General features: G+C 41.1%; 1 protein-coding gene across 1 annotated transcript in view; it reads left to right on the forward strand.

The window, feature by feature from the left end:
* The window catches only part of PCYT1B (phosphate cytidylyltransferase 1, choline, beta), a 60,856-nt gene continuing 49,713 nt past the window's right edge, over nt 1–11,143 (forward strand). Inside the window, exon 1 of the mRNA XM_019529156.1 lies at nt 1–665. Coding sequence (XP_019384701.1) covers nt 594–665 — 72 coding nt within the window. The 5' untranslated portion in view covers nt 1–593. The remainder of the gene's footprint in view (nt 666–11,143) is intronic.

Consider the following 11,143-nt stretch of genomic DNA (forward strand, 5'->3'; position numbering starts at 1 on the left):
TCTTTTTTTGAAGTACCTTTTTTTTGGCTCTGTGCTGACTGTCAAACACGCAAGATAAAGTTTGTCATTCAGGCAGTACCAGCATTTGAGTCAGTACACAATGACACAGTTATTTATCAAACTGAAATTGTTGCCATAGCTCCACTGTGGGACAGTGCAGGTTAAACAATAGCCTTGTTCATTCACTCTGGTCCAGTCTGACATTCAGTTCCAACTCAACAGCAATGGATTTGTTTCCCAGAGCATAGCAAGTATACAACTGTTCTAGAGAAAAAGGGACTGCAGGATTTGGAAAAGAAAAGCTTCTTGGATCATATTTGGATTTTCAGATACTAAATTACTTTAGCACCACAGATTGCTCTCAGCTGATCTTTAACCTCCCTTGGGACAGTCATACAAGAACAACTTGGCATGACCTTTGCTCAATTGTTTTCAGTACAAGAAGTGGAAATATTATTATGTGGCCAGAGCAGCTCAAGGTCCTCTCAAGGAAAGTGTGAAAGCTGCAGGGATGTATTTGGTAGCTGTGTTGGTCTGAGACAGAAAGAAAAAGCTGCAGGAAGAAGTTTGTCAGAAGTACATTAAACACAAAGATGGTAGGCCGTCAAAAACGCAGGACAGAAGAGGAAACTCAGGAGACGCAGACTGCCAAACATCAACGACAGGTGATAAAGATGTGTTTTTTCATGTGTTTTTTTGCCATCCATAATATGAATATATAGGTCATTAATGAAACGTATTATGAATGATCATTTCAGAGGTCTGAGTAGATATACATAGCATTATATAGTAACACATTCAACAGAGAACTTAAGTTATGGTATTGTAAGTCTGCCTTAAAGGAAGACAATGTAATATTTAATAAAACTGAAGATTTTTCCTCAGCACTTATCTTGATGTGTAATCATCATAATACATCCTTTATCTGAATAAAAAAATAATAAAAGTATTCTTTTAAGGCAAATATTTAAAATAATATTACCAAGCTGAGGTGTCATAAAGCTTATGCTTGTTATACATTTTAAAATGAAGTTAGAAACCACTTCAAAATTCACAGGTATAAAATATGGGTAGATCATAAATTTAGGCATTTTTTAGCAAATTTCACAGCAATACTTTGTTTAGAAATGCCTAATGGTTACTCTTCACCTTTACATACTGCTTATCTTAGTGAATGTGTTTGCATGTATATTCCTGTAATTCTTTTTCTCTATAGTCTGAATTCATTCTTGATGTAGTTCCATTAAATTCAGGATTTACACACCAGGCCTGAATGTAGCCCTTTGTAATCTGCTGGAGGAATGACTTATCAAACTGAGTTACTTATCTGATAGCCTAATACGATATATTTTAACTATCTCAAATTGCCAAAATGAAATGACTTTTTGGAAGAATATGCCATTCAAATGAGAGTAGATTAAATAGATTTCTGATAAGATTCCTACATATACCAGCTATGAGAAGATCTACCTAGAATCTATAATCATCTCCAAATCTGTTCACATGTACTTAGCCAACAGAAATGCTGAAAAGAAGCACATTACTTTTCTGTTCATTTCTGAATAGAAAATACATACTATAAAATTCTAGTAAACATTTATTTCCAAACTACAGGAGCTACCTGTTTACCAGACTTGCTATCATCCTACTGTACTGACAGTAAGCTTTAGAGCCATCAGATTCAAATTGTTTCTGAGGCAATAGGTTCTGGGACTGAAATCTTAAAATCAACAAGAGACTATGGCATCTTTAGCTATTTTTTGTAAGGCCTGGCTGCATATGTGACACAGAAGCGAAAAGAAAAAAAAATGTAGGTGCATTAGCTGAGCCTCTAGACAGCAGTGGGGTTTTTTTTGGTTTTTTATTTTTAATAAAAAAGGTGGGCTGAATTTTGATTATAGTTACATTAGAATGAATCCAAACAACTCCACTGAAATCAATTTAATTACACTAGATATACAACACCATAACAAAGATCAGAATCTAACCACCTGCCTGCTTACAATCATATTCTTATTCAAGCCTGAAAGAAAAGTAAAAATATTATAATGTAAATTAGATAGGGAAGAGAAGCCAGATCAAACTCACTGAGAATGAACTTTCACGTAATTATAATGTCTAAGAATTAATTCTTGTGCCAATGGTTTTCAAAGCATGTGATTATTGCCACAGCATGGAAGTCTCTGTTTTAAACACATTCAGTGCTCTCACTTTACAATTTCACAAAAATGAACAATTAATGTATAAGCAGAACATTAATGCAGAAAAGCTGTTACAGTTCAAGCCCTGGCTGAAGATCAAATACACACCTGCTGGTGAATTAGAAGTAGTATGTACAAGCCCTGAGATAACGCATTAGTCTCTGTGTTTACTTGTTCAGGTCACTTCAGCAGACAAAAGGAAGTCATCATGATAAACCTATACATATTTCAAATGGTTAGTGGCTTACAGGGTTAGTAACCCTGTAATTCACCTGTTTCCTGACACTGGATTTATGTAGATGGACCTTTGCACCCGTTAGTCTATCAGGATTATTATAGGATTTAATTATTATGTTATTATTATAAGGCCTAATTTATTTAAAAATGCCAGACTGCTGTCACTGTTTATGTATACTTATTTCTAGATTTTACTATGTTTGGACAGTGTAATGACACAAGCTCAGTTTCAATCCTACTGATAACAGTCATTTAAATTCTCCATTTAATATGGTAACTTGCCTGTTGCTTCAGCAGCAAAGTCACATCTCCTGGCTGCTGACTGGACCCCACCGTGTTGCTCACTTTGATTTCTCTGGCTGGGTCTTTCCATCTGAGGTCCATTAAGCCAGGACCCTAGATTTCCCAGCTCCAACTCGCCCCTCGCAGGCCTCTCAGCCCCTGGTCTTGTCCCTTGCAAGCACTGGGCCCCTTGGGCCCTAGTCTCATCCATGAACCCAGTCTTTCCTGTCTGGTATCACAGTCCGCCAACAAACAACAGCCCTCCTAAAGCGCTTGGGCTTTTGCCCCCGTGCAGCCCACTGATTCCCAGACCCTGGAAGCATCCATGTTTGGTGTCCCTGCAGCACCCCTGTGGCCACCACAGTCAGCCATATCTGGTCCTCTGGTATTTAAATACAATGAAAAGCATGAGCATCTACTCCAATAAAAGGCTCCCTACCCAGGGTTAATCCTATACCACAGTAGCATTGCAACACAGGCTCAAAACTCTTATCTACTGCTGTCCAGTGGTGCAGGGGCTTCCCTCCAGCTTCCTGGCAGTCTGGACTCCTTTCTCCTCAGGTAGCCCAGCCATCTGCTCCCTTGAGCTCATCTTCCTGGTTTTAAGGCCAGACTGTCTCTCCCTAGCTCAGAACCTAGGCTTATGTGCCTCCTCTGACCCTCTATTTCCACTCCAGGCCCGCACCAAGGGGCGCATAGCCATTTTCCGTCTGTCCAGGAGGCTGCGGCCGGCCAGCTGACCCTTGGCTCCCTCTCTGCTTCGGTAATGGAGCAGGGGCCCTGTTATACTCATATTCATTAGTATTATAAACAACCATATAAAAATTCAGCCCAGTGGAAAAGGATTATTTTTTCAAAACCATCCCCCAGCACTCAAACTGGAATAGAAAAGTGATGACTACACCATTTCCACTTCCTAGCTGTGCTCCTTCAACCTTACTTCCCCCAGCTTTCCAACTTGTCCCATATCTCCACCTTTTCATTTGTCTGTCTGCTCTCCTTCCTATCAAGATTATGGTTTGTTTTATCTTAGTGGTGTCATCCTCTTCCTGGAGCAAGCTTCCCACAGTGGTTGTTCTCCAAGGTAGCCTAGAAGGAGATTTTTTTCATTTCTTTTTAGTTTCTTCAGGCTCTTTCCTGGTGCTTAGAATAGGACTTTCTACATGGTCTAATCAATGACCTTACTCCTCTGATTATTCCAAAGGTGCAGTACCTACCATCTCTTGTCAAACACAGTCATATCTGCATTGTGCTTGTGCATGAGAGCTAAAATGAGGGTAGTGTAGTTTCACTGCATATTATGGGTTCAATGCAAAACATAAATATAAAAATAAGTGTAGAGCATTTGTGAGTTTATAGTGTGTATGCTTGGATAAGGCTAGAAGAGCTTTACTAAAATTAAGTGGTGAAAGGGTTACTTTAAACTACTCAAAGCATAGTGTTGAAGAAGACTTTATATTAAACTAAAAGGCTGGTTCTTAGATTAAACAATTTTGAGCTGGAAATGCATAAAGTTCCTGTCTCATCTCCCACAGCCTTTTTTCTAATAAAACACTAGAAGGGAGTAATAAATGGACTACTAGATTCATAGTTTTTATACCTGTTTTAATAATAGCAGTTACTACAGTCCTAATGCCAATTCACCTTCTAATTCCTAAGAACTTGAACTATATATGGATTTGAGAAAAATATTAGTGGATGCTAAAAGGAGGGAAAAAAGGACTTTTGTCTTTTCAGATCATGGAAAAAGTCAAAGTTGGAACTACAATGAAGAAAAACTGAAGGGGGTAAAAGAATACGGCTAAATAAACACATTGTATACATTCAGCAAAAAAAAAAAAACTATGTTAAAAGAACACTGTCACAACTGTAAAATCAAAAATCCAAAAATTAGAATCTTTTCACCTTCTCCTGTATATGTATTACAGTAAAGTTTTTACCTACCTGACAATATACCATATCTTCTCACATTCAACATGCACTTTTCCACCCAAAATCAGCCCCCACAAAATTGGAGTGCGTGTATAAAATAGGGAACCTGTATTTCATTGGAGAAGCAGCTTTGTGCATGCCAGGCAGCTGCCAAAATAGCTAACATTTGTCTGACTCAGCAAGCTGAAGAGATGGAGTCCCGTGTTAACCTTCTCACAGATATAGCTATTGGTTGAGCACTATAGGAAGCAGCAAGTGAGCTGTTGGTAATATCTTGATGAATCTTGTGACATGGAAACAATACTTTCTTTACAGGAACTTATATAAAGAACAACTTACAGTGAAGAACTAAGAGCCCTGCTACCTGCCTTATAAGGGTCTGGAGCTTAACCTTGTGTGACATACAGAGTCTCACCCAGCCTTTCTCCTAGGATGCCACACTTCCTGGACATGCTCTGTTCCCAGGGTACTGATTCCATGTCACAGTCAGCCACCTAGAAACATATTCTCCTCTCTCCTTTCCCCACCCCCCATTCTGCCTTCCAAAAAATAAGGAGCAAGTTTTATGTGGGGGTGTGTTGTATGCAAAGAAATATGGTGCTATTTTCCCATGGCACCCCTCTCTCCATCTATGCACCAGCTGGAGGGTGAAACATTCAATCTTATGCTTTTATCATTATTACATAACCTAGGCCTTATTTACTGCACACCATTGAAACCCTGCTCTCAGAATTATTATTTTCCTATGTGGTTTTTTTTCAATAATTGTTCCCATGACTCTGGTATCTGAGAGCTTTAAAATGCTGTTTTCACAGCATCTGTAAGGGGAGGAGTTGGGATTATCCTTGTAGTACTGAAGAGGAATTGGAGCAGAGAGAGATTGAGATAAAAGTTTACCACTAATTTTAGGTGCCCAGTTAGAGATGTCTAAGACTTGATTCTCATTATGTGGCACTTATCAGATCTTTCCCTCCTCCTTCCTGGGCTTGTTCCCATCCCTATTTCTTTCTAAGACCATGCCTAGTCTCATTCTCCTCCTAGGTCCATGTCTGATCTAGTGCCTACCAGCTCCATGTCTGATCTAGTGCACCCACTCCCAGCACCTGGCCCACATTTCCTCCTGTTTCTCTCATCAGTCCCTACTATCCCCTCTCCTTCCACTCCCAGTTACAATTCCTCTTGCCCCTAGTCCCAATTTTGCCAGTTTTTTCCAACTTTACCTAGTTCCAATTGTCCTCATCTCAAACTACTCTTTCTCCCAGACCTTCCCCACATTAATGTGTCCTCCCTGCATTCATATTGATTGGATTCCTTCTCCCTGCTGTCTGGAAAGCATAACTGAGAGCAGAAGAGAGAGGCATGTCCCAGTTTCAATGTCTGGCGCTTTTTTAACCTGGAGTAGCTGGGAAAAAATAGAGAAAAGGTTCTTTTAACTCCTATAGCCCTGGGCTAGAATATAGAAAGTTGACTTGATGATGAGTTGTTCTGTGGGAAAGGCACAAGAAGTTGTGAGAAGTTCAAGTAGACTCAGTAAAAATAGAACTTTTGGAAGTTCTAGTAGTTAAAAATCAAAGCTGCTTATGGGCAACCCGGACATGAAGATATGATTTTGGACATGAATAAGACATGGATTTTTTGATAATTATGGAAAAGGATCTGATGTAAATCTTCTCAGGCTCCATTTTTTGAAGTGATAATACGTTGGTTTTTTCAACTTCATGGCCTGTAGGTCTACTATTAACTTTGGCCAAGTTCAGGCCAGACTTGTTGTGAAGCCAAGGGGAAGACTGCATGTGCAAATGAAAAAAAAAAATCTCTCTTCAATTCCAGGGAGAAAATGGCCTACTGCTTTTTAGTTGACTTTATCTACATGCTTCAAAGTCCTGTCTCTGTGCAACTGATGGATGAGTCTGACTGCAGTAATGTTGGGCTGTCAATCTGTCCTGTTCTGACACCACATAATTGAAAGATGCTTATTAAAATTAGCAAAGAGAATCAAACAAGCCACTCAGGAAATGTCCTAGCAGTAATTGCCCAGATCTTTCTGACATATCTGACAGCAGTGGAAATGTCAAACAAAACTATTGTCCTCTTAGGTCAGTTTACAAAAGCAATACATTGGTAGCCTAAGAACTGATAGACAAGTAGAGCATGAGCCCCGAATGATGTTAAACAGGGAGTGCCAAACTGGCCCACTCTCCCTATTCACCAATGTTCTAGCTTCAACTCCACAGGAGAGCGTTAGCAACACTGCAGGAGTGTGTGTGAGTGAAAGGCATTCTGGGAAATGTAGATCTTTCAAGCAGCAGCAGGCAGTGTCACTGGAGAAGCAACTGGAGTTCACTGCTGCTGTGGGGAGATGTCATCCGTTTTTTTTCCTTGAACAAAAATCAGCATGAGTGTCAGTGCCAAAACAATGAGATGACATCTCCCCCCAGCATCAGCAAACTCCCATTACTGCATCCACTGGCACAGTCTCTGGGGCCTGAGCCCTGCAAAGAAGATATTGGGGGGCGGGGGCGGGGGGAGGGGGAGAGGGAATGGGCGACTGCCCAGGGTGCAGCCCTGGCCAGTTATGCCACTGCGGTATGTAATAGGACCAGTCCCCACAGTTCCTGTTGAATGTAAGCAGGATCTAGATCAGGCATATTGTAAATCTGTGAAAGACAGAGGAAGTTACTCACTGATTAAGTCCTCCTTGACAGCAAAGGGATGGTTTTACTGTGGGATAATTAACACAAATTAAATATAATAGGGACAAAGTCCACTAGCTTTACCCTATGCCAAGCCACATGGGAACATTTTCTTCCTATCTTGGGCTGACCTCAAGATAGGAAGAAAATGTTGACCATATCTGTGTACTTTACAGTAAAACTCAAAGCACCTTGTCCCTACATAGAAGTTTACAATGAGATAGCTGGAAAAGACATAATTTATCTTATTGTAGAAAACCCCAGTAATAATAAGAATATAAAACTTGATGGCATTTCCTTCACATTGTCAATATGTCTTAACTTTCGAATGCTGTGTCTGATCAGTTCAAAAATTTCAGAGCATGTTCTAAACACAAATGCACAGAACCCTGTTGATGGGGAAATAGGCAGGAAATGCTGGGTCAACATTGCCCATCCTCTTAGAAGAGATTCATCTTGACACTGAATAATTTATCTCCAAGACTGAAAGAAGAGAAATAATACTGGGCAGAAGAAGGGCAAGCAAAGTCCCTGATATGGAGAAAGGAGGGGCAGTAGAAAATGCACTGAATCTCTAGCATGGGAGCAATGGGAATCACAGAGAGGTCTTGGTAAAATGAAGAAAAACGGGGACTCTGACATGAAGGGAAGGAGAAACAGATGGGACACAAAGGCACTGGCATAAGGAAATAAGTAGGGAGTGGCTGTGAGTCCCTGAAACAGGGGGAGACAGCAGGATACCAGAGACTTATTGGCAAGAAAAATGAAAGCAAGCATCCACTGCCAAATGTAATGAAGGTAGCTTATAGTAGCCACAAAGTGTTCAGCCACATCATACTGCAGTTTTCTTCATCACACTGCCATAGAACATCTATTGAGGAGACATTAAATTTCTGAAAACACGGATTTTTATGACTTCCTAATAATTTGTCTCGGTGTATAACATGGTCTGTACAGTGTATATACCATTTATCTTTAAAATCAGAAATAAATTAGAGATTATGGGTTTTTTGCCTTCTGACCATGCCTATTGTTCAATTGTGCATTTAAAAATGTTTTCAAATAAATAGGAACATGGCAATATAAAATAACTTTATTTAATGTCCTCCATGATTTTCATATATACCAATGATCGCTTGATTGTGCTGGTACAATCAATTGGAAATTAATTAGATTAATTGTTCCTTAGTTAATTCATTCATTCATAATTTGTCTATGCAGAAAGATGAATGGGACCCAAATCTTTCTCTTAGGTGCATTAAATGTAAATGCTGGAGTAACAGGAAACTTTCAAAAAATCTTGTTTTGTCACTAGAGTCTGCAGATATGAATCAGAATCAGATCTGTTGAGTAGGTAGTTTCTATTTTTATGGTCACTTTTGAGAGCAGGATCACATTTTAAGCTGTGTAATATTTCACAAAAGGCATGTAGATGAAGGTATAAAGTAAAGAAGAGGGTATGTGAACTTCAAAAAAGATTAATTAAAACAATATGCAATAAGTAAAGTCCACAAACTGTGATAGATATTCCATCTTTACCAGTTTCTTTTGTTGTCACTGGGTGCACTACATGTGCTATTGGCATGGAACAATAAACTCCAGTGCAGTTTGGGCCACAGTTTATTGCTCCAGGCCTCAGTGTTTAACCATGTATCCAGGATTGCAGCATGCTGAGTTGGGGCAGCACAGCCTTGGTTGGCAGGGGGCCTGAGGGGTCAGCCTTCCAGCCTGGAGCTACTCCATCCCAGCTCAACAGTATGCAGAGGGGCTGGCTGCGGCAGGTGATATAGTGTGGGGTTAGCCAGTAGGCAGCCCTTGCACTGTAGCACCTTCATGCCCTAGCTAGCCCTGGTCACTGTCTATTCATACGTTGTAGTGGAGTAAATAACTCTGCCATAGGATAGTACTTGTTCTGGGCAGTACTAACCTACTGTGGAGTTAATTGGTTTACTCTGGCCTAATAGCACTGCACATGTAGATGGTGACACTTTACTGTGGAGCTAATTAGGCAACTGCATAAAACATCTCTGTGGCAGCAAGGCACAAGCCGCGAAGGCAAGAGATGACTCAGAAGCGCCGGGGGACTCATGGCGCTGAGACTTACATGTGGTCATGTTGGTGGCATGGGCATGGGAAGCTCTGACAACATTGCTGCTGTGCTTTGTCAGCGTGTGCCAGCTTCAGTTGGCTGGATGCATGCTGTGCTATGTCATAAAGACGCTCCCGGCCCTGATGGAGGGAGAGTGGGGAACAGGAAGCACAGCAGAAGAAAAGCTAGCTTTCTGTGCAGCAAGCCCCAGGAGGGACATAGGGAAGGAACTGGCACCAGCTATTGTTTCTGCCTCTCAAGACTCAGAGGAGTCTTATTACTCACTTGGGGGATGACAGACACAAGACCTGGATCTGTCCCTGGATCAGCGGAGCAGCAACAAGTGTGCATCATCCTGAAAGAATAAAGAAAACTACTAATCATGAGTGATTTGAGGTGCAGAGAAAGAATTCCTGCAAGCCTCAAACAGTATAGTGGGTGTGGATCTTCCTTATTAGTTTGATGAGGAGCAAAGCCCCATCTGGGGCATAGGACTGTGGATATAAGTAGCTGGACAGTCTGGCAGACTGATTTGATTGTAGGTTTTTTGTATTTATGTTATCATTGTACCACATATCTGGGGACTTTGAGGTGGGTTAGTGACTGTAACAACTGAATAGAGACCAACACCATGAGGCTGACATATAGACCGAGTACAAGGGGAGGGGGAGCCCTGAGGAACATCATTTGACCAATCAATTAGTGGCACGCCAAAATAGAAACCTTCTCGCTCTTTATTATATAACATTAAAGTGTGGCGGGCAAGACAAAGAACTGCACTGTTAGCAAGGGTCATCAATCAGAGGTCAAACTGTCAGGTCCCAAGGGTGGGTGCACAGAAGAGAACCCCTCAAGATGTAGGTGTCTGGTCAAGGTAATTCATGGACGTTTACAGTCTCATGTAGATGCCCCCTCTGAGCCAAGAGGTAAAACTTAAGTTGCAATATCCTAACTTTTCTCAATTTATCTGAAAATATTATTTAAAATAAATGACACAGACCAGTAGGTATAGTTTATGCAGGTCAGGGCTTATCACTAGGAACTTTAAGACAATTGTTTGCTTTACGATCTCAGGACCTTGGCAGACCTTCATTTAATGGCACCATAGAATGTGCCTCTGGCCTCATACACGCGTGGCAAGCTGCATGATTTGCACATCAGGAATCACATCCCAATCATGCTTTTCTATTTGCCATTGCGGTTGATTTATCATCTTGATTGTGTCCCCAGCTGCACCAGCAACTTTAAAGCTGATTGTTGGCAGCCCTTCATGAACATGCAATATATGTGGCTTTGAATTTGCCAAGCACACAGAGCCAATCAGCTCCCCCAATCTGGCACTTGCAGATGTCCATACAGCACCAGTTTAAGACTGATGTGGGCTGCTCCCCATGCCAAAAATTAGCTGCTTGTCAGCTTAGGGACCTGGGCAGTCCAGGGTCTCCAACTAGGTCAAGGCTACCCTCCTCCCTATACTGACAATTATACATGGAACATCTTTGCCATTTTATGGGACCATAAATTTGCTAAACATGTGGTATGTATCAGGATCAGTCAGGCCCTGGGTGGTCACTGTAGGCAGGCTGAGGTCCCACCAAGTACCTATTGCAGTCCAAGTAGTCAGGTTGAAATGGTCAGAGTGGATGGTAGATCAGAGCCAAGGGATCCAAATAAGACAGGGACAGGGACTCCGCCAAACAGGGGGGGGG

This window comes from Crocodylus porosus, unplaced genomic scaffold, assembly GCF_001723895.1.
Source record: "Crocodylus porosus isolate Cpor-Errol unplaced genomic scaffold, CroPor_comp1, whole genome shotgun sequence".
Lineage (NCBI taxonomy): Eukaryota > Metazoa > Chordata > Crocodylia > Crocodylidae > Crocodylus > Crocodylus porosus.